The sequence below is a fragment of the Chiloscyllium plagiosum genome, unplaced genomic scaffold, assembly GCF_037043375.1.
Source record: "Chiloscyllium plagiosum isolate Xiang-an unplaced genomic scaffold, Cpla_swu_hap1 HiC_scaffold_13, whole genome shotgun sequence".
In the NCBI taxonomy this organism is placed as follows: Eukaryota; Metazoa; Chordata; class Chondrichthyes; order Orectolobiformes; family Hemiscylliidae; genus Chiloscyllium; species Chiloscyllium plagiosum.
This window is the reverse complement of record NW_028270151.1, coordinates 78,999,649-79,024,339: the sequence shown is the minus strand read 5'-3', so window position 1 is coordinate 79,024,339 and position 24,691 is coordinate 78,999,649. Positions and strand designations below refer to the sequence as shown.

General features: G+C 42.1%; 1 protein-coding gene across 2 annotated transcripts in view; it reads right to left on the bottom strand.

Annotated features, from left to right (window-relative positions):
* LOC122555748 (erythroferrone-like) overlaps positions 1-23,238 on the bottom strand; it is an 89,106-nt gene extending 65,868 nt beyond the window's left edge. The window contains exon 1 of one of the 2 annotated variants that reach the window (XM_043701830.2): positions 22,430-23,238. In XM_043701830.2, coding sequence (XP_043557765.1) covers positions 22,430-22,594 — 165 coding nt within the window. In that variant the 5' untranslated portion in view covers positions 22,595-23,238. The remainder of the gene's footprint in view (positions 1-22,429) is intronic. The other variant, XM_043701831.2, reaches the window with a different exon arrangement.
* Positions 23,239-24,691: the final 1,453 nt, after the last annotated feature.

Genomic DNA, 24,691 nt, shown 5'->3' with positions numbered 1-24,691 from the left:
GGAGAAGAGAGAGTGAGTGGAATGGGGAGCTTGAGAGAGAGAATTCCAGTATTTGGATATAAGACAGTTGAAGGCATGGCCACCAATGATGGAGCAAAGATATTGGAATTCACAAGAGGTCTGAACTGATGGAGCACAGAGCTCTCAGTTCAGGTCTGGTGACCCTTCCTCAAACCTGCCTCAGAAGGCAGAAACTCACAAGAGATAACCCAGATTCTGTGTTCGGTCATTGCTGAGTTAGTCAATCTCACCAGGACTGATGAGAGGAATACAACAATTGCTGTCACGCCTTCACTATAATGAGAGGCAATATTCCTTTCTTAACCTTTATCCTGATTCTGCTGCAGGTTGGAGCAGTAATGGAGGAGATTTGACCTTAATTGCTGCCTCTGATCCTCCATAACAGAAGTACCAGCACAGAAGACTGCCTTGGGGCAAAAATTCAAAGAAAATCCTTTCTGTCTCCAGAAAGTCACAATTGTGATAACGATGTCGAAACAATGAACTGGTTGCTTCCCTAATGACTCATTGTGTAAATGTGCTGAGTCACACAAACCAGATATGTATTGAATGTTAAATTTGCAAGAAAATATAGTTTCCATTAATATAAGCTCAGAAAAAAATAAAAGCAAGAAACATGGAGCCTAGATTTTTTTTAACAAAGAATCACAGAAACATGCACTTTAGGAAAATAAGCATATAACTATGCAGTATGGGACAAAAGAAACATCAAACTATAGACAACAAGGCATTCAGAAATACAGATCCTAAAATGATAGGAATGTGGAGCTTTAAACAAAGAAGGGGTATGATTATCATGATTTGTTAGAGTAACCCAAATGTAATCTCGCTGCCCTGCTTTCTTCCCGGAGCCCTGTCAGATCTCCAACTTCAAATGTTCTGATTTTACCTTAAAAGATACCATGGTAGCTGCCTTAGCTACTCTTCCAAACTTTCATGTTCCAACAAATCCCAAAACAGTACCACACCTTTTGAAACTGTTTTGAAAAATGTGTAACGTGTGTAATATGGTTGCAGACCATGAGACACTACTACACTTGAGGTATTTCAGGACATAAGAAATCAGAGCAGGAGTAATCCACTTGACCCGTCCAATGAGATCATCAATGATCTGATTGTTGCTTCATTCCCACTTTCCCCCCCCGTTCACCCATAACTCCTGATTCCTTTATAGATCAAAGCTCGATCCAACTCAGTCTTGGATATATCTAATGACCCCGAGATAGAATTAGCTAAAGTTTACAAATCCTTTATAACAGGAGAAATTCTTCTTTATCTCCACGTTAAATAGAGTCATAGAGATGTACAGCATGGAAACAGACCCTTCAGTCCAACTCATCCATGCCGACCACAATTCCTAAATTAATCTCGTCCCATTTACCGGCACTTGGTCTAATCCCTCTAAACCTTTCTTATTTATATGGCAGCACCCGAGGAGTAAGATATTCGACATTTCGGGGATAAGCCTTTCATCAGGAAGGGCTCATTTCCTGATGAAGGGCTATGTCTGAAACATTGATTTTCCTGCTCCTCAGATGCTGCCTGACCTGCTGTGCTTTTCCAGCATCACACTCTCAACTCTGATCTCCACCATCTGCAGTCCTCACTTCCTCCTTCTTATTCATGTACCCATCCAAATGCCTTTTAAATGTTGTAATTGTACCAGCCTCCACCACTTCCTCTGGCAGCTCATTCCAAACACATACCACCCTCTACATAAAAAGAATTGTCCCCTAGGTCCTTTTAAATCTTTACCTGCTCACCTTAACCATATGCCCTCGGATTTTGGACTTCGCCACCCTGGAGAAAAGACCTTGGCAATTCACTCTATCCACACCCATCATGATTTTATAAACCTCTGAAAGATCATCCCTTAGCCTCTGATGCTCTAGAATCAAAATCATGTACATAGATGACAAAAAAAAGGGGACCGCTGGTTACAAACCTCCAGTTCGAAAAGCAACCCTGCACCACCACCCTCTGTCTCTACCTTCTAGCCAATTTTGCATCCAAATGACTAGTTATTGCTGTATTCCCTGTGATCTACCCTTGTTAACCAGTCTATCATGTGGAACCTTGTTGAACGCCTTACTGAAGTCCATATAGACAACATCCACCGTTCTGTCCTCTTGGTCACTTCATCAAAAAAACTCAATCAAGTGTTCCCAATCCTAGAATCATCTGAATGTAAGCCTTTTTTTTCTGAAACTGTGCCCAACCAGTTCTGGAACCTCAATGAAGGTTAAATCCTCTCAATATCTATCCTCTCAACTTGCCTCAAAAATTTATGTTTCAGTGATAATCAGGTCTTGTTCTTCCAATCCCATGAGTATTGGTCCAACCTTCCTCAAAAGATAATCCTTAATCCCAAGAATCAATTTAGTGAGTATTCTCTGAACTACTTACAATGATTCTCCTTTCTAATGCAAGGTTCTATGTGCGGTCTCACCAAATATCCTGTATGTTTAGCAAGACCTCTCTAGGTTTATACTCAATCTTCTTGCAGCATGGTCTCAATGTCCCTTAGATGATTATGATCATCTACCTGCAGGTTACCAAACTTTCTAAAATGTGAATGCTGTGTTTCGTCATTAAAAATGTTGTCAAAAGCCCAAATGTTTACAGCTTTAATGCAGGAGGATTCACTGACTAATTTCACCCAACTGCTTGAGTCCTGAGACTCATTGAAAAAAGTCATCATCATGCAACACCAGGTTATAGTCCAACAGGCTTATTTAAAATCACAAGCTTTCTGAGCACTGCCCCTTCGTTAGGTGAAGACTTCACTTGATGAGGGAGCAGTGCTCTGAAAGCTTGTGATTTTAAATGAACCTGTTGGACTATAACCTGGTGTCGCGTGACTTCTGACTTTGTCTACCCCAGGTACCTCCACACCATTTGGACAAGGACCTGCATTGGTTCCATCACTAGGTCATCCTTCAGCTTTTCTTTAGGGAGAAAGAATCTAAAGGTGCTCCCTACATCTTATACTTCATGTCTCTGGTCGATCTGACCTTACAATCTCCTAAAAAGAGATCAGGAGCATACCTTTGATTGGCATTGCCAATTTGAGTCAATACCATCCTGGGTATGTATTGTTGGAAACCAGCGTTGCCAACTTTAGAGGGGGTTAATGGAAACTGCTGATTTTCTGATGTGTGAATAACTTATTTTGCTTCAGACGAGTGTAATCTTATTTTCCCCTGCAGTGCTATCCGAGCTATGCGGTTAGGTAAACAGACTGGCGCCATGGCCGAGGGGCACCGATTCACTGAATACAATAAAAGCAATGTAATCCTCCAATGGAAATGTCGAAAGTAAAATATTCCATTTCATTTTATAAATGTAATAAATTAGACCACTGGCAAAAATTATTATAGGCAGAGCAGAAAGAGCTAACGTATATTTCAGATGAAATTTTCCAAAGTCTAGCAAGCTTAAGAAAGATAAATGTACATGTTCCTTAGGTTGAAATAAGTGAAAAGTATCAGAATTCCATAAATATGATACACAATGTATATCCAAAATGATGCAATTTTAATTTAATGAGGCTGGCTTTGTGTTTGACTTTTCAGTAGCAGACTGAGCAATGTCAAATCCTGTATGAATAACATACGTGGATGATGCTGGATAATAAGGAACGATTTACTCCTTTACAGTGCTGAATAGTTTCGGCGTGGTACACTGTCAGCTTCTGTACGTGAAATGTACAGGGTAGTCCCTCAAAGTGAGGAGGACAGATGCAGGAAAGCCAGATGTAAGAACCTGCACATACATTCTGTTAAAGTGGGGAGGCTGTTCTATGGCCACTATCAGTGCATAAAATATACATAAAAAAGAATTAGTCATACACTGTACAGGGATATTCATAAACGTGTGTCTCAGGACCAGCTCCTGCAGCACCCACTGGATAAAAAGGGAACAAATCACTCCCGCTTCCTATTTCATTCCACAAGGTACTGAGCTATTGCTCTCATCCTGTTTGAGATCAGTCCTATTTGAACCTGAACATCTTGCGTCCCACCAAGGTAACCAGCTGATCCATCTACAACACCCTGTTGCCCTTATGGGCAGCAAGTCCAACCGTAGTGCTTATCTTTCATGTCATCTCTTACTCAAGTGAAACACAATGTCATTTGTCTATATTTGCTGATGACGTTACATTTGGAGACATATAGATAATGCAGCTGGGGCAAAATGTTATACAGATATATGGCTAGATTATGCCACCTACTTAAGGAAGACCTAAGAAAGATGGAAGGCTCAAATCCAGACAATTTTGGCCCAAATGCAAAAAATCCTTAGAAACTAGCGAGTATGTACCTAAAAAAAAATTAAAAGGCTGATTGGCATGCGAAGGGATGGAACTTTTGTTATGGTTACTTTGATTTGGGTTAAACTTTTGGTTGGATTTCATCTGGGAACTGTATCTCATGAAGCATATATTGGCCTTGGAGGAGCTGATTCATCAGAATGATACAAGATCCAAAATTGTTAAATTACAAGGACAGGTTGCATACATTAAGTTTGTATGATCTTAAGTATAGAAGACTAAAGGTGATTTAATTGAAGAGTTTAACACAATCAAAGGATTTAACAGTATTCCTGGAGATAAATTATTTCCTGTGGTGGAGCTAGCCCCAAGAAAGAAACGTGACCACATTTGTAGAACTGGGGCATTTAGGGTAATGTCAGAAAACACTTTTTCACTTGAATGGTAGAGGAAATATGTAACTTTTTCCCATAAAAGCTGTTGAGGCTATTGGTCAATTGAGCATTTCAAAAGTGAGGTTGATGATTTAATGTAGAATGTAACTGTGATCTAGCTGAGTTCCAGATCAGGTTTAAGCAGCTGAAGACTTTACCCTGTTGCTGTTACTCTATAATAATCCACAGTGTAATCCATTTTATCATTTTATCCACTGCATTTCCATGAAGCCCTCTGAAATTATTGGTCTTGCCAACATTTATCAGCCAAATGTGCCCTCTCTCATGCTACTTTTATATGTGAGATTCCCACAAACGTGGATGATCCTCCAGCATTCCATTTAAAATTAAATGGGATAAATACCTGAGAAATCGCATAGAATGAGGTTTCTAGAAAGTGGTCTGCAATCTGCCCGTAATAGCGTTGTGCAGCATTTGCACACACTTTCTGAAGTGAGGAACAAAGATCTCCATACATATCACAAGATCTGATCTTATATATGATACTGAGTCTTCAAGGTAGCTTTGGTTCAGAAGAATAACTCCTTTCATCTCAATCTGCCACAGCATGTTTTCAATCTACAGTTTACCTGGGACATAGGGTGGAGGCTAAGGGAGAAAGCAGGGGCGCCATCACATCAATTTAATCCTCACTTCTTGATAAATATTGAACACAATGAAAATAATTCTCCAATTCAGTGTTGAAGCTACTGACTGTGAAATCCATGAGAAACACATTCCTGGGTTAGGTAGGTTATTTGATAGATTCAGAGTGATGTCCTCCCTATACTGTCTAATCAAACATTTCTCATGTACCAGTATGGGTTAGAAATAGAGTGAAGCTGTTTCCCAATATTTTTAATCAACCTAGTCAGAGGTTCTGTTACACACCTTTGGAGCAGTTGGGACTTGAACTCAAGCCTCCTGGATTACCACCACAAGATCTCTTCAAGTTGTTTCTATACTGTCCCATTCTGCACTCACAAGTTAGGATAGGAAAAGGTCCCTATTTGAAATGGTGTAAAGCTTTGTCTAACACTTCAGTGTCAATTACCCAAGGGTATAAAATAACCCAATATTTCCCCATCAAACTTCTCCAGGCCATTTACAGTTTTGATTAGATCAAGTTCAAATCTCTAGCTACACTCTCCTATCAGATACTCTCAGACCAGATGTAACACAGGTTTTGATAGAGAATAAAACTCCCTCGATGGACCGAAGGGTCTGTATCCATGCTGTACATCTCTATGACTCTATATGACTGTATGGCACATTCACAATGATTATGTGTAGCTACCATGAAGGACACTCCTTCCCAATCTCTTCCCTTTCCTAACCCTCAGGTTAAACCACCGCTATTACCTTTCTCTAATAAAAGGAAAACCCTATGGTCTGGTAGGTGACTTTGCCATTATGTCAGTCCCAATAAAGAGTGTGTGTTGTCATCACACTCATACATGTGTGTGTTGTTATCACTTCCCCAGTTGCATATGTTTCGATATCTCTTTGGGAGAATTTACAGCAATTGAGAACACCAACATTTTATTATCTTCATCAGTGCTTTATCATCCTAAATAAACTGGGTGCCTTTTTTGGATTGATACCAATATTATACTGACTGGTAACATTCTCAGGCAAGTACGATTGAATGGCAGAGAATGCCAAGATTCAGGAATCTTTAAACCACAATTAAATTGGAAAATTTACTGGAATTATTCCTGGTACATGTGATGGAATTCTGGTAACTAATACTGTAATAAGCAGGTTCCTGCATCAGTGCAACAATATTTATGTAACTATGTATCTTGAGACAGCTGCAGTATGTACTGAGAACTGACCACAGGCCCAACCATCTTACCCCTCTCATGAGATCATGCATCCTTTGACCATCTTAGACATTTTGCAATACCACGGCAGAAAAGTTGTTTGTGCCATTGGTTATGCAGAGAATTGCCAGAAATTCACAGGTTTTGTCCCAGCATCACAAACTGGCTGATTCCATAGAACCCAAGAAAAGGTATAGCACAGGAAGAGCCCACACAGTCCATCTTGTCTGCACTGGCTGAATAAACTAGCCACTTGTTCTAAACCTGTCTCGCTGGTGCACAGCTAGGAGGTTACAGCTCTTCAGGTGCAGGGTTGACTCAATCGAAAAACCAGGTACACTCTTCACATGACACTCCAACATTCCCAGTGAGAGACACGAACCCAAGTGTTCATCAACATACTCAACCACTTTGGGTCAATCAAACCTTGGCAGCAACCATTCCTGTTCTCAGTTGTCCAGCTGCTTTTAAACAAACTAATCTGCCCGCTCTTGATAGCTCAAGTGTTTCGGCAAGAGGTAAGAGATCCTCATTGGAGATACTGGTGTATGATTACCTGAGACATCCTGCTGCCTGCCATTTAAATGAAAGAATGAGTTGAAGGGTAGTGCAGGCTGCATAAGGAGGATGAGGGTAATGCAGGCAAGGCTGCAACCATTGCCCATCTCTGGTTGGAAGGAGAATTGGGCCATCCCCTTAAAGTGCTGCTGGCCTTGTGGTGATGCTGCTCCCACAATGCTGTTAAGCAGGAAGTCACAAGAGTTTGATCCAGCAATGATGAAGCAACGTAACCTTTGTTGATTTGCTGCTTCTGTCCTTCTTAGGGACAGAGGTTACAGGGGAAGGGGAACCTTTCAAAGTAATGTTCATGATGTGCTGTGGTACATCCTGTAGCTTTTATATATTGTAGTCATAATATAATGTCTGCAGTAGTAGAGCATAGCAATCAAGCAGCCATGGAAACAAATAAGTGAATGGCTGTGCTCTGGATAATGGTGGCACGGTTGCTCAGTGGTTAGCACTGATGCCTCACAGCACCAGGGACCCCGGTTTGATTCCAGCCTCAGGTGACTGTCTGTGTGGAGTTTGCACATTCTCCCCACGTCTGTGTGGGTTTCCTCCGGGTGCTCCGATTTCCTCCCACAGTTCAAAGATGTGCAGGTTAGGTGGATTGGCCATCACTTCAACTCCCCCTCCCACTCCCCAAAGGACATGCAAGTCTTGGGCCTCCTCCACTGCCCAATTAAAGCCACCCGACAACTGGAGGAAGAATGCCCCATCTTCCGCCCTTCAACTACATGGCATCAAGGTTGACATCACTAGTTTCCAAATTTCCCCTCCCCCAATTTTATCCCAGATCCAACCCTCCAACTTGGCACTGCCCTCTTGACCTGTCCTACCTGTCCATCTTCTTTCCCACCTATCCAGTCCACCCTCCCCATTGACTTGTCACAATTACCCCTCACCTTCACCCATCTATTGCCTTCTCAGCAACCTCCCCCCACCTCCCTATTTATCTCTCAGCCCCCCCTCCCCTTCCATATTTCTGATGAAGGGCTTATGCCCAAAACATAGACTCTCCTTGCTCCTCAGCTGCTGCACTTTTCCATTGCCACACTTTTCAACTCATATACTAAATTTCCCATAGTGTCCAAGAATATGCAGGCTAAGTGGATTAGCCATGGAAAATGCAGGGTTACAGGGATAGGGTAGAGAGGGTGGGTCTGGATGGGTTTCTCTTCGGAGGGTCAGTGTGAACATGATGGGCTGAAATGTCAGCTTCCACACTGTAGGGGATTCTATGTAAGCACCTTGTGTGTTACTGCACCTACAAACATCAGTATAGATTTGCTTGTGGATGCTGGAGGTGAGCCACTCATTGTAGTTTGTTCAAACTCTGTGGTGGTCTTATAAGCTTGCTATTGATATGGTTGGCCCAGCAAATCATCTGATCAGCAGTGGCCTCCCCTGAAACGTTAATGGTTTTGAATTTGGTGCTAGTGGAGGCCAATGGTCAGTCTAAGCCAGCAGGTCTCACAATCCCTACATTGTGGAAACAGACCATTCAGCCCAACAAGTCCACATCAACCCTCCAAAGAGTAACCCACCCAGACCCATTCCCCTACCCCATATTTATCTTGACTAATGTCCCTAACCTACACATCCCTGGACACTGTGGGCAACTTAGCATGGCCAATTCACCCAACCTGCACATCTTTGGACTGTGGTAGGAGCTGGAGCACCCGAAGGAAGCACATGTAGACATGGGGAGAACGTGCAAACTCCACACAACCAGCCGGCTGAGGTTGGAATCGAACCTGGGACCCTGATGCTGTGAGGTAGCAGTGCTAGCCACTGAGCCACCATGCCACCCTAGACTCAGCTGGTTTGCTATATGATGGGTCCTGCCGAACAATGTGAAATTATCAGTCACAAGCCTGACCTGAGGGAAGGTCATTGATAAACCAGTTGAAGGTGGGGGAGCTTAGAATGCTTCACTTGAAAACTGCTCCAATGATGTTCCAGAGCTCAGAAAGCTGATCTCTGTTAAGCCCAAGTACATTGTGTCAGGAATAAGCCTCCAAAGGACTTGTTCTTTGACACGAAATAACCTCAGTTTTGCTCTGCTACTTGATGCTATAATTCATTGAGGAATATGGAAAGCAACGGATCTCACCTAGCTCCAGGTATTCATTGTCGGTGTCCAGGTCTGATTCAAGATTGCTAAAGATTTAGAATCAGTGGAATCAGCTCTCTTCAAATGAGTGCGTGGAGGACAATTGGCCAGGTGATATTCATCTGTTTATTGTTGGACTAGGACAGACCCTGGACAATCTTCTGACTGCCCTAGCTACACTGCAGGTAGGCTGGCCTCTGTAGCGGCTAGTTTAATTGTGCAGATCTGCAGCACGATAGCCAACTCCTCAGGCACAATTTGTCGTATTGTGACTGTAGTTTTTCTTTTCTCCAATGATCCACTTACGTCTTCTGTGTCCCTCAGTTTTGCAAAGTCCTGGATCACGTTTACTGTCAGCACTCGTTTTTTTCCCCCAGTTTCAATCTGTCAGCAAACCCACTTTATCGACAAATCTGGCCCCAGAATTCTTTTTATTTTTCTTTACTGAACCTTCTCTCATCTATCAGTGTCTATTTGAAGGGCGGGTGCACAGAACTGCACGTAGTGTATTCACCCGCATGTAAGATTTTCTGATCCTTTGCTCAGAGCAAGATATCTTGTACACCATAAGCATGCAACAAAAATAATGGGACTGCTGTCTGGAAATTTCCCTTGACTGATTTTACAAGACAAAAAAATCATAGCCATTGTCTCATTTCTTAGGTGTCCAGTTTAAATGTAGAATACAGCCTTCAGCCATAATCATAACAGAATATACCCTAACAATTATTTCCAACAAAGGAATGTTCATGTTTAAGTGAAGTCTATAGTCACACTATCAAGGTGGCCTTACAACACAGCCCCGAAATCATTCTCAGACTGAAATATCACAGAATGTCAGTCCCACTGGTTAATCAGGTCTGTTCATGGTTCAGTTACTGGGACCCACACCATTCACTTATCAATAGGGGACAAGACCTGTCATTAATCTGTTACTGGGTCTCAGGCCATTCATTAAGTGGTGACATGGGATCATCCTTTTCATTAATCAGCTACAGGAACCAACCTATTTATTAATCAGTCAGCTACTGGGGGACAACCATTCATTAATCATTTACATCTAGGGAATCAGGTCATTAGTTGATCCGATACATTGGACAACTAGATATTGGGGACTGAGCTATTCATTTTTCAGTTACAGAGGACTTTTCCTTACACTGATGTACAGAGATGGCCTCCTGACAGGAATCTGAATTGGCATGTCTGTGCTGCTGATCAGTCATTGCAGCAATTGGATACAAGAGGTTTGGTAATGACTGCAATTCAATCTGTCAGTCAGCGTAGCAATTACAGGACGTCACTCGTCATAGGGATGTGGATAGCGCCAGGCAGCACAGATCAGTTTTTGCAAGAATCAGATACAAGAGACGGGTCATTAGATTAATCAGGGGTCGAATATCTGTCTTTGCAGGAGCCAGTTGGAGAACATCAGCCATTATTGAAGTCAAGCCCAGTGCCATAATCAGTGCAGGAATCAGCAAACCCCTCTATCTACCAGTCACATCTTCACTACGCCCCTTTCTTTATTTTCCACCTTTTTTTTCTGCTTCTTCCTCCCCCCTCTGATAGTGCTAGTATACTGAGGCTCAGTTTGTTGGGTGCCCAAGGCCTTTAATGCCAGTGACCTTTGACATTGAATGTTGGTCAATATTTTAGGCTGGAGGAAAATTGCCACGAAACCTGAACCTAATGACCACTTTTGGCTCTTCCCATTGGAAATTACTCGGCAGCAGTTTAACTAGGAAACTTGACCAAGTTCTCCCCTCCTTTAACATCACTGAGCCATTCATAGCGCCCACCCTAGCTTGGTTTGGCGATCAGAGTCGAGAGCTGATGGCACAGCAGGTCAGGCAGCATCTGAGGAGCAGGAGAATCGACGTTTCGGGCCAAGAATGAAGGGCTCTTGCCCGAAACATCGATTCTCCTGCTCCTTGGATGCTGCCTGACCTGCCTGACCTGTGCTTTTCCAGCAACACACTCTCAACTCTGATCTCCAGCATCTGCAGTCCTCACTTTCTCCTAGTTTAGCTGTCAGGCAACAATTGGTTCAGTGAACAGAAGATTATGTTTAAATCACATTGGTGAGCTCCATACCTGGCATCCATTAGATACAGTGAGCCATCAGCAGCAGCAGCTTTGTGTTCTAACACAATCTGTAACCTCGTGGCCTGACATATCGCAGCATTGCTATCAAGGCACGAGGTCAATCCTGGTTCAATGAGGAGTGCAAGGGAGCACGCAGAAGGAGCACCATGAATACCTGAAAATGAGGTACCAACCTGGTGAAGTAACAACAAACCATACACACTTGCGAAACTGTAGAAGCAGCATCAGATGGGCACAGCAATATGGATTCATAAAGATGCAAGTGGATGAGATCGAATTTCTGCAGTCCTGCCGCATTTGGGAAAGAACATATGCTTTTGGAAAAAGAGTAGACTTTTGGCTCCCTCAAACTCGTTCAGCCATTCAATAAGATCATGACTGATCTGCTTGTGACCTCAACTCAACCATTTTCCTATCTGCTCCCCACTGCCATCATCCTTGATTCCCTTGTCAATCAAACAGTGAATGAACTCAGCCTTAAATGTATTCAATGACCCTGCTTCCACTGCTTTCTGGAGAAGACATTCCACAGACTGACAATTTTCTGAGCGAAAGATTTCTCCTGAACACCATTTTAAATTGGCGATCCTTAATATGAATCCCATAGTTCTCAACTCCTCAATTACAGGAAACATGGATTCAACACCCACCTTGTCAAATGCCCTCAGAATCTTGTATGTTTCAATAAGATCAATTCTCAGTTACCCAAGCTCAAATGGGCAAAGCCAATTTTAAAAAAGAATTCATTCATGGGATATAGGCATTGCTGGCTAGGTCAGCATTTATTGTCCATCCCTAGACGCTCTAGATAAGGTGATAGTGAGCTATGTTCTTCACCAGCTGCAGTCTCTGGGGTATAGCTACCTACAGTGCCATCAGGAAGGGTTTCCCAGATTTTGAGCCAGTAACACTGAAGGACTGGTGATATACTTTTAAGTCAGGATGATACACGGCTTGGAGGGGAACTTGTGTTCCTCTGCATCTGATGCCCTTATCCTTCTAGATAGGAGAGGTCACAGCTTTGGAAGAGAAACCACAGTGTGTTGCCATTGGAGAAAATGTATGTTGAAGCCTGTGGATATGGTGACAACCAAGCAAGTCGCTTTGTCCTGGATGGTGCTGAGCTTCATGACTGTAGCTGGTGCTGAACCCATCAGGAAAGTGGGAAGTATTCCATCACCATCATGATAAGCACCTTGCAGATGTTAGATGACATCTACCAGGAAAAGCAGGTGAGCTACATTTTGGAGAATTCCTCGCTTCTGTTTTCCTCTTGAAACCATTCTATTTATATGGCCAGTTGAGCTCAGTTTCTGATCAGCAGTGATCTCCAGGATGTTAACAGTGGGTGATTCAGCAATGGTAATGCTGTTGAATGACAAGGGGCAATAGTTAGATTTTCTCTTGTTGGAAATGGTCATTGCCGAACACATGCGTGGCTTGAACGGTCCCCATTCACAATGAGGAGGTGAATCCAACATGTCAATGCCAAGGACAATGGTGAAGTATTTTCAGCTGGAAGAGGTGAATAGTTGATCAGCTTCAGCCTCCTCTTAAGGCCTCCAACACCACAGTTACCAATCTCCAGGCAATTCAATTCATTCAACAGGGGGACAGCATGATGGCTCAGTGGTTAGCACTGCTGCCTCACAGCACCAAGGACCTTAGTTCGATTCCAGCCTGGGGTGACTGTCTGTGAGGCATTTGCACGTTCTCCCCATGTCTGCGTGGGTTTCCTCCGGGTGCTCCGGTTTCCTCCCACAGTCCAAAGATGTGCAGGTCAGGTGAATTGGCCATGCTAAATTATCCGCAGTGTTCAGGGATGCGTTGGCTAGGTGCATTAGTCAGGGGTAAATAGAGGGTAGGGGAATGGTCTGGGTGGGTTACTCTTCAGAGTGTTGGTGTGGACTTGTTGGGTCAAAGGGTCTGTTTCCACACTGGAGGGATTTTATTCTATGAATGTATGGAATTATGAAATGGCTTTAGACATTGGTAATAACAAAATCTTTGGGTGCTGACTACATCATGGTAGTTGTGACCTCCAGAATGAGTGGTGCCCCTAGCCAAGAGGTTTTAGTACAGTTACAACCTTGGACCTACCCAACAATTTGGAAAAGAAAAAGAAAGAACTGCAGATGCTGTAAATCAGAAACAAAAACAGAAGTTGCTGGAAAAGCTCAACAGAACTGGCAGCATCTGTGGAGACAAATCGGAGTTAATATTTCGGGTCGAGTGACCTTTCCTCAGAATGGTTCTGAACTGAATAGAAGTTCTGTGAAATGGCCACTTGACCCGAAATGTTAACTCTTGATTTCTCTCCATAGATGCTGCCAGGCCTGCTGAGCTTTTCTAGCAACTTTTGTTTTCATTGTGAATGTGGAAAATTGCCCAGGTATGTCCTGTTCATAAAAAGTAAGACAAATCCAATCCAGCCAATTACCAGTCCAATAGTCCACTGATTATGTTAAAATGATGAGGCGGGTGAGGTGACAGAGTCTGTCCTTAGCAACAAGACCACATTTGGACCAAGTGTGGCATCAAGGGACCAAGCGTCAAGAAAAAATTGAAGTCAATAGAAATTTGGGAGGAATCTCTCAACTGGTTGGAGTCATCCTTTGGATAAAGGACAATGGTAACCTGGCCAGTCATACTCACATTGAATAAATAAATAAATAAGATAATAGATTGCTCTTTCCATAAATTCTGTCATACAGCAGGATCTGTTCTGAAGATACTTCAATGTCTTATGGCATTTTTATTATCTTTTGTTCGTAACCTTCTTTTCACTTCTTTGTGATTAAACAAACCTAAGTGAGCTTAATCTGGAAGTGACAGCTTGACATTGTTTATTCCTGCATACCCAAAGTGATATACATCAGGTAAGAAGGACTGCAAGTCCTGTGACACATATTCTACTCACTGGATAAGTAGACAGATTCGAAGGAGATGCATTCTATCCGATTTACTTTAAGTACTAGTTTAAATTGTTGGCACAAAATGTTAACCATTATCCTGCAGCACTGGATTAGATTTCAGCCTGAAGTATGAAGTGCAGTAAATGGTGCAATCATATAATAGAAGTGAGAAGTTCTGCTCTGTAAGTACTGCTGACTGTGACTGGAATCGTAGTGGACTTTAATACAAAGATACTTTTAAAATGTACATTTTGAATAAAGTTCACTCTAAGATAATTTCACAGTATTCAAAGCTGTATGAGACTGATACAATTGTTTTAGACACATTGGCAATAATAGAGGTATGAAACATAAGAAATATTGTTTGCAAGTTTGGAGCAAATCAAATTACTTCTCAGCTAGGGTGTGAGACATAAAATATATTGAAAGAAATGTCACAGATGATTTCAAGAAGCAATTGAACGAGCTTCTGAATAGGGTTTGTTTGAAGAAAATAGTTAAATCCAGTGGACAGCCTTAGTTCTCATTAGTTTTCAGTTCTAACGCGTAATGTTTAGGTTAAGGGAGAAGCCGTCAGATTAATTGCTGCTATCCTAAAACATAGCCTTAAAATCACTTTGAAATTCCTTCATCCTAACCCATTGACAATCCTCTGCATTGCTGATGAATCTGGCTTCTTGTTTATATCGATCCTGATCTCACAGCCTGTTCTGTGGTGTTGCACCTAACTTATCAATCACTGGGAGCTTTAGTTGGCAATGAAAAAAAAACAAGAAAACTTCTGGAGCTTCATTGGGATGGTTGTGTACACCAAAACTGACTTCATAATTTCAACAGGAGCAGCTCCCCACTATCACCAGCACTCATAACAATCAGGGTAGCTCAAGCCCTGCACACACTACTATTCTCGAGTCATCACTGTTTCAAATTAGTTTTTGTATTACCCACCACTGTTACTAGGTTAAACCTGGAATGCCTTCTTTAGCAGCTCTGTTGTATGCCTTGACCTTAACGGTTAAACGAAGCTGTCCCACCCCGACATGGTATTTTCAAATGTGTTTTTGGATAGTCAAGATATGTTGGCCAATCCACAAATGCCCACATCCTTTGAAAGCATTTTTTTAAAAACTCAAGTGAAATGGGAATGAGTACAGGAGGACAGAACATTGACATATAGGAGGTTATAATGGTGAAGGGCGAAGGTTCAGAACACCGATGTTGAGCGAGTCAGCAGAGATGCCTGGATGAATCAGAATGTGTTATTACTGAGAGAATGTACATGTGGCCTTTAACAGAAGCGTTCACAAGAGGGTCCAGGGAGGGTTGCTGAGGTTCAGCTTCTGCCCCATGATCGAGCATAGAAAGAAGTGTGCCCTCTACTGGCAGTTAGCAGAATGGCTCATGCTCTTCTGCCTCAGCTTCTTCATGAGTTAGGGCGTCAAGGGAGCAGAGCTCAAAAAGGAGACTTGCAAAAAAGTAACATTCTATTAGCGGAATGTTCAAAAATATTTATTTCATCAGAGCAACATCACAAATTTCAAATCCCTACACTAACTGCTTGATGCATTTGTTTCTTTTTCCAGCTATGTTACTTTCTAAGATATGAGTGGATGCTGAATCAGAAGGTGCTGGAATAGTCTGTCTTGGGGAACAACACTGTGTCTCTAACTTGTCATTAAGAGTTTGATCAGACTATGTAGAGAAAGCTTTGCCATATCTACCTCAAGAGTGCTATTAGCAGGAGTACAGAGGAGGCTTTACTCTCTTTCTAACCCCGTACTATACCTGTCCTGGGAGTACTCGATGGTAACAGTGTGGAGAGAAATTTTCCTCTGTATCTACACAGGGAGTTTTTGATGGGGAGAATGTACAGAGAGATTGACTCTGCACCAAAGCCCATGTTGCACCTGATCTGGAAGGGCATCTGAGAAACCTTTATTCTCAAACAGACTGGTCTTGCACTTGACCTGAGAGTAAAACGTTTGGTACATCGAATTTTACACAAAATTACTTAAACATTCATGAGAGAGCATGTTCTATTTTACTCTGTGGTATGAACAGGCTTGATAGGCTGAATTACCTTCACCTTACCCCAATTTTATACTGATCAGTGGGTTTCACACATTCAACTAAACATGAACTCCACCAATTGTCTTGGCATAATGGCCTTCAGCTTTCTCAAGAACCCACTACTCTTCAAATCTCTTTAATGGAAATTAGATTGAAAAGAATCATAATGTACAATAAAACAATTCATCGCAAACAATCTATAAAAGTTATTTTTTAAATTCTCCCTGCATACAGAGCCAAAGATATAGAACATTATAGTAATGTTGAGGATTATGACTAAACTGGAAAGGTTCAAAAGGTTACTTGAAACGGAAGAGGACTAAAGGAATCAACAATAACTGATCGATATGTCAGAGTGGGTCTTTATCAATCCATTATGTTTCTGTGTTCCACTCCCCTTCATATTAGATTAGGATGTTGTGAACCTTGAAAGGGTTCAGAAAAGATTTACAAGGATGCTGCCAGAGTTGGAGGATTTGAACTATAGGGAGAGGCTGGATAGGCTGGGACTGTTTTCGCTAGGGTGTCGGAGGCTGAAGGGTGACCTTATAGAGGTTCACAAAATCATGAGGGGTATGGACAGGGTAAATAGACAAGGTCTTTTCCCTGAAGTGAGAGGGTCCAGAACTAGAGGGCATATGTTTAAGTTGAGAGGGGAAAAATTTAAAAGGGACCTAAGGGGCAACCTTTTCATATGGAGGGTGGTGCATGTATGGAATGAGCTGCCAGAGGGAGTAGTGGGTATTGGTAAAATTACATTTAAAAGGCATCTGGATGATTATATGACTAGGGAGGGTTTAGAGGGATATGAGTCAAGTGCTGCCAAATGAGACTAGATTAGGTTGGGATATCTGGTCGGCATGGACAAGTTGGACTGAAGGGTCTGTTTCCATGCTGTACATCTCTATGACTCTATCTGTATCACATACATTCTTCACAGTAGAGACAATATGTGAAGAGCTGAGAATTCCATCATAGTCCAGGTCTCAGTCTTGTTGGTTGAATAATTTCAATAAAACCATTTCTCAGGAAGTACATTACCTCTATATTCAATATGTTGATTTGGATGGTCCACTTCCATTTTGGGCAACAATGGGGTTAAGATGTCAACACTGGGGGACTCAGTGATGATCATTGTATTGCATACTGAGAGAAGTTCATGGAGCTACACCTCCTCTCACCATCTCCCTATCCATGTGACCATATTCACAGCCAGGTATCAGTTTTGTAATAACTTCTTTGCATGGTATATATGATATGACTTACGCAAATCCATGTTTACATCATTCACCATGTCTTTCTTTAATCCATGGTCTGTGACTTTGTTGAAAACTGGTGTTCAATTTATCAGTCAGGGTCTGTCTTTCAAAAATCCTTAGTCCATGAGATTTTAAGAATTCACACATTTAATGAGCCTAAATTAATATTTACGATCTCTCATTTGTTTCTCTGCTATGTCTTTATATTTCTTGATTCTCCCAGTATATTTATCACATGGCTCATTTTTAAGACCCAACTAAAAATGAGTTTTCTCCAAGTCCTAAACTGGCCTATGAAACTACTTATTCTCCAGTCAGAAAGCATCTTACCCATCTTATACATTTCTCACAGCTATTCTGTTGTTAATCAGTCGGCAGCACTCTCATTTCTGAGTCATGGGTTCAAATCCCACACCAGGGCTTCAGCACAAAAGTCCAGTCTGACCTTCAAGCACTGTATTGAGGGTATTCTGCAAAGTTAGAGGTGCTATCTTTCAGATTAGACATTAAACTAAAGCTTCATCACCTATTTAGGAGGAGATTAAAAAAAAGACCTACGACACAACTGCGTAGAACACCAGGGCAATTATCCCTTGTGCCCTGGCCTATATATCTCTCAGTCAACATCACAAAGAAACAAGTATCTGGTCTTTTTCACTTTGCCATTTGTGGGAGTTTGTTTTAAGCAAATTGGCTGCCGCCTTTCCATTATTAGGAACGTGACTGTCCTTCAAAAGTTCAGAGGTTTATAAAATCATGAGCGACATGGATAGGGTGAATAGCCAACATCTTTTTCCCAGGCTAGGGGTGTCCAAAACTAGAGGGTGTAGGTTTATGGTGAGAGGGGAAAGATTTAAAGAGGACCTGGGGGGCATTTTTTTCACATAGACAGTGGTGTGTGGATGGAATGAACTTTCACAGGAAGTGGTGGAGGCTGGTACAATTACAATGTTTATAAAACATCTGGATGGTTATGTGACTAGGAAGAGTTTAGAGATATATGGGCCAAATGCTGGCAAATGGGACTAGATCAGTTTCGGATACCTGGTCGGCATAGACGAGTTGGAGTGAAGGGTCTGTTTCCATGTTGTACAAGTCTGTGACTCCATGACTCTATTTCATTAGCCTTCAAGAGCTTTGAGACCTCCAGTGGTTGTGAAAGGTGCTGTATAAAATCTAGATTCATTGAAGTTAGCTCAGTTACAGTGCCTTGAATTCCATTTTGGTATCTTTTTAATATGAAACTTATCAGGTTTCTGTCATTATAAAATCAATGTTCAGTCATCTTTCAGTCAACTATTGCTCTGCCTCTGCTCAGAGCATTTGCAATGCTATCTTCTTCCTTGATTGGAATACAGCATAATTAAGGAAACATTTCTAAGTAATTTATTCTATGCATCTCTATTTGGCCAACATTTGTATAATCATATTTTGCTTTAGGATAATTCACATCCCCCATGATCACATGTCTGTCATTGTTAAGAGCATCTTATTTCCTTCAAATCTTACCCCCGTTTTCTTTCCAACTATTCAGTGTCATGGAGTACTCCCAATGGAGACAAAACTCCCTAATTATTTCTCAACACAAGTCAAATGCTGCTTGATCATCAGCACCAGTAAGAATGTCCCTTCCTTAAGCTGCATCCATCTTTTCAGTTGGTAAAATTACTCTAGTCCAATTTCCTCCCACAGTCCAAAGATGTGCGGGTCAGGTGAATTGGCCATGCTAAATTGCCCATAGTGTTAGGTGCATTCATCAGAGAGAAATGGGTTTGGGTGGGTTACTCTTCGGAGGGTCGGTGTGGACTGGTTGGGCCGAAGGGCCTGTTTCCACACAGTAAGGAATCTACTCTAATCTAATCTAATCTAATCCTTTTCTTCCCTCTCTACCTTTCCTGAAAGTTTTACTGCCAGCACCTTCAGCTCTTGCGTTCTGAAGCAAAATTTTCACTCAGTCTCCAACCTCATTCCCAGTGTTTTCCTTTACTGCTCTTGATTTCCAGACTAATATATTCACACTCAAATAGAAACCTTTTGCCTGGTCCTGAAAGTGCTCCTCCCCTTTTGTACTTTTTTCATTTGTTCATCAACTTCTATCTTCTTTGCTTCCATTCTATCCTAAAGCACTTCCATTGGTATAAATGGTGGTGTCTTTTGACGTTTCAGGAATGCATCATGTGCCACAGTTTTGCACTGTCCCTTTAAATAGACAGTGGGTTCCATCTGAATATTCTGGAATGTATCGCGTGCTGTGGCAATCAAGTGATATCAAACCAAAGCTTGGTATCATGCTCATCATCACTCAGCTTTCTTGGCACACAAAGCTATCACTAACGCCCAGGGCTGGACAATCCCATCTCTGATAGGTGTGGGCTAAGATCTTTCGCAGATTTCCGTGAGGTTACTAGACAAAACAGCTCACCACTTTACAAACATCAGTGACTTTATGTCTCAGACTCCCCATCTTCATTGTTTCTTTCTTGCTTCCCACTGATTAGATCCCAGACTGTAGCTCACTGCCAGGTATCCTATTCTCATGACCATTTGTCAACTAATAAACATTGGAATGTAAAGCCAACAGTGCATTATAGGGTCGAGATGATGGGATTGGCTGACTTCTGTGTTGTAAACTCTGGGACTCTACTTCATTAGCCATAAAGAGCTTTGAGATTTCCAATGGCTGTACAAGGTGCTATATAAAATGTGGCCATTGCTAGACAAATGGTGCATCTAGATTTTATACAGCACCTTTCACAACCATTGGAAATCTCAAAGCTCTTCATGGTTAATTAAGTAAGTCATAGAGTTGTACACACATAATTCATCCAAGTGTTTATCCTGACCCTGTAATGCACTGTTGGGTGTACATTATATTGTATATAGAGTTGGCAAGTAGTCTTGTGTCTCTAGAGAGGATCAGGCTCAATATGGGACTCCACACATCCCATGGCTTTGGTCACAGACCTCACGCTCCACCTAGTTATAACTTGGCTCCTTCACAAGTTGTATTTTCACTCATTCTTGTTGTACCCCACCCAAAATAAATACCCTTTGCATTCTTCTTCAGCAGTAAGTTACTTCTCATCTCCTTGACCCTTCCAATCTGCTGCCACATTGTTTCAAAGTAATTTTCTTTTCAGCAGCTCCTGAGAAGGTGTACCTTGCTCTAGTCTTGACTTTTGAAATTCCCTTCTCTCCCCATCGCCCATGATGCTATTTCCCACCCGAGTGCCACATCCACCACCCCTCCTGCCTCCCCCCCCCATCACCCGGTCACGACCCCCATGTCATGTCCCGACACTCAAAGCAAAAGGCAAGTTTTACAAACTAAGCAAGCCAGCAAGAAAGCATCTGATAGAAAACCCAACGAGGAATCAAACAATTACAGGGTCAAACACAGCCTGTGGAAAAAAGAGAGAGCCATGTTTAAAGAAAGTGAAATGAGAACATGAACAAATGAAAGAATGGGGCAAAGAAAAGCAAAGTGAAAGGCTGCAGGGAAAATAGAAAGGTATTAACGGCTTAGGAGCCTTTGGACAAGCATCCAATTTGTAACCCATTCCTGAATATCCATTATTCCATATACTATATACCATCCAAACCCCTTGATTAGATTGTAGTTTGGAACTCATTCCCAGTTTTTCCTTATTCTATGTATAAACCATCTGGAGTCCTGAATTAGATTCCAGTCTGTAACTCAGCCCTGGGTATCCAATATTTTGTATATAAACCACCCAAACTCCTCAATTAGACGCAGGCTGTAGCACACTTCTGGATATCCATTATTCTATATATAAACCATTCAGACTCCTTGACCATATTCCAGCCTGCAACTCAGTCCTGAGCAATGCTCCTTCTAAGCTACACAACTACACAGGAACCCACAAGCTCCTGCACAACTTGGCCTCTTTATATTACCGCGTTATGTGTAGCTACATAAATTTAAAGGACCCATGCACTTCAAAAAACTCCCGCACTGTAGATAATGAAAAAAAATGGTGGGCACATTATTTCTGGATATCTATTATTCCATTTATGAACCACCTGAACCCATTGATTTAACTCTAGTATATAACCTTGGTCTGGTTATCCATTATTCTACATACAAAGCATTCAAACATCTTGATTTAAGTCCAACTTGCCACTCATTTGAAGGGTGTCTATTATTCTGCATTCAAACCATATGAAACATTTGATTAGATTCCTTCAAACTGACTCCCTTGGTGTCTGTTATTTTATATATAAACCATAGGAACCCCTTGATTAAATTCCAGCCTGTAGCTCATTGCCAGACTCTCTGGTTATTTTATATGTAAACCATCTGAAGCCCTCAATTCGATTCCACCCTGTCCCTCATTCTCGATATCCATTAGTCTATATATAAACCATACACACTCCTTGTTCATTTCCAGTTGTAACTTAACTCCCTGGGTGTCTGTTATTGCACCTATAAACAATCTGAATACTTCAATTACACCGTAGACTGTAACTCAATCCTTGGGAATACAATTCTCTTAAGCTATTAAGATTCCAAAAAGAAAATCCAAATCTCTTAAAAAGGCTGCAAGGTAGAACTGCTCCTGCTTCAGAACGTTGGGACTTGCATGCTTTTTCCACTGAGTATTTGCCTGATCACACCTTGCAATGACTCCCTTGCACACACACGTAGCATGCTTACCTACTTACACACTTGCCAATTTGCATTGATTCACTTGCACACACTCTCTGTCCCTTCCGTGTGCTCACCCACTTACACACTCACTCATCCACCTTGCACTGACTCACTTGCACTATCTTTCTACTTGTACTGGTGCACCCACTGGCTTGCTTACCTGCCGGTTCACTTACCTGTTGACTCTCGGGCACATTTATTATGCGGTCCAAATCCTCTTCCACTGGTAAAGCTTTTCTCCCCATGGTTTTCACAACGCTCCGATCAGTCTGCACCAGCTTAAACAGCACAAAATCGACCCACAATGTCACAGTCAGGAGTACTGCGAGTGAGGCTGCCATCTGTCTCCGTGTATGTTATTGTCAAGTATAAGCATCAATAAAATGTCACAAATTTCAATATTCTCTTGCTTCCAATGTACAGGTTTGATTTGTCTCGCCACTTCCGAACTGGAGGGTTTGGTTTGGGTTTGCTCTGGGCTTTTGCAGATTCTTAGACAGAATACTCACTTTCGATTGAAACCTCCCATGCAGATGTTTTTTTCTACATGCTGTTATTTTTAATCCTTGAATGAACTCGAGAAAGGAAGAATACAATTATCTTCCAAGGACCTTTCTTTGGCGTTCCTAATCCCAAGCAAGCACGGTCAGTTGTGCCTCACTCACTATCCATGGGCCTGGTCTGGCTGTGTTTTAGATAAAATATCAGAGACACCTGATTGGCCACTGTCTTAAAGAAGAGCTTTGGAAAGACACTCTGGTTGCAAACTCAGTCCAGACAAAAAGTGAACACTTTTCTCATCGTTACTAACAATGAAACCTTGCTTTGAGAATCAGTCTTCTCTCTTAGATGATGGCAAGTCCCGCTGATAATTGCCTGATCTCTTAGCATCAGGTGACAGGGCTGTCCTGGCCTTTTCTGACTCGCATCTCCTTTCACTGAACATGTAAAGGTTTCTCCCTGCCTCTTTCTCTCTCTCTCTCTCTCTCTCTGCCTCTTGTGGCGTTTCCCTGTGTAAATATCTGACCTTCTGTCAGGCTGATGCTCAGGTTCCCGCCTCAGCTCTGCCAGACAACAACAGGGCTGCTTCTCTTTCCACACCTACTTCAAGTTACAGAACTTAACTCTGTAGCAGCCGCAGTACTCACCAATTACCATTCCTTGTCATTTTTCACACACAAGGAATAAAGGAGCACTTCGCTTTCATTCAGTCCTGAAGGCATCTTGGGTTCAGTTCCAGAATTTGTGCAGTCACTGAGTTAAAAAGAATGATTCAACACTCTCTAACAAACACTGTAGAGTTTAAAATGTGTGTCAGTGTTAGCTCCTATACTTGTATGTTGTGAAATTCTGTTGAGGTTGGAGAGAAAGTGGTGAGTGTGTCTTCGAGCTGAAAAACAGCAACATTTATTAGCTATTTAAAGTATTAACATAAATAGGTAGTAGAGAACATTCTGCTAGCTCAGTCTGGGTCTAACTGTCTCACATCAGCAATCATCACTGATGACATATTCCATTTATTAGTACAATGGGACTTAACTATCATCCTAGCCCCACTCCAACCCCAAGTGTTTTATCCTATCCTGGTGGGTCCAGCAAGGTAGGTAATGTTCGGGCTCCTCGACCCACCCACTCCAGGCAGCTGCTTCCCCCTTCTTTCCTTAACCCTTTTGTATTCTTTCTACATCTTTCTCTTTGCCTTCTTCTTGTCGGCAGAGATGGAGGGGGTGACACTGCGGAGGGGAGCAGTCGGAGGGGACTCTTGGCGAGGCAGCAGCTTGGCCAGGTGGTGAAGTCAGGGACTCCTGGTTACGCTAAGGCCCGGACCAGGGACTCCAGGTATTGGCGAGGTGGTGGCGGCAGCTCTTGGTTGTGTGGTAGGGTCTCCTGGTTGTCTGCAAGGTGAGGCTCTTATTTACAGAGTGAGTGGGGGTCCAGCTCAGTACCTGGCATCAGCAGCCCGTCGGCGAGGTGGGTCCAGTGGCGAAGAGTTGGTGCCTGAACATCGGTGACTCCAACTTTGGTGGGTCTGCCGCGGATATTGTAGGTCAGCCAGTTCAGGGCCCAGGACTTACAATGAAGGCGATGGAGGGAAGTTGGACTTTATTTCAGGTATATCTTTTAATTCTTGAAGAATGACACCAGATTGTGGCTACAGTTAAATTTTTTCACTGTGTTTCACCCTGTTGCCCAGAGTACAAGTGACAATAAATCATTAAATTTTATTAAATTAACTTAATTTAAATCATTTTGGTTTAACGATTAACACTTCTCTTAACATCTAAATACTAAAATTTCTCCTATCAACTAGCCATTTTCCATTGGCGTTTTCCTCACTCCCTGAATCCATCACCCTTCCTCTTGCCCTCCAATCTCTTTCTAACTTTGGTCTCCTTCTGTCCTGGGAAAGGATAGATTGTCTGCTGTTCATTTTCTTA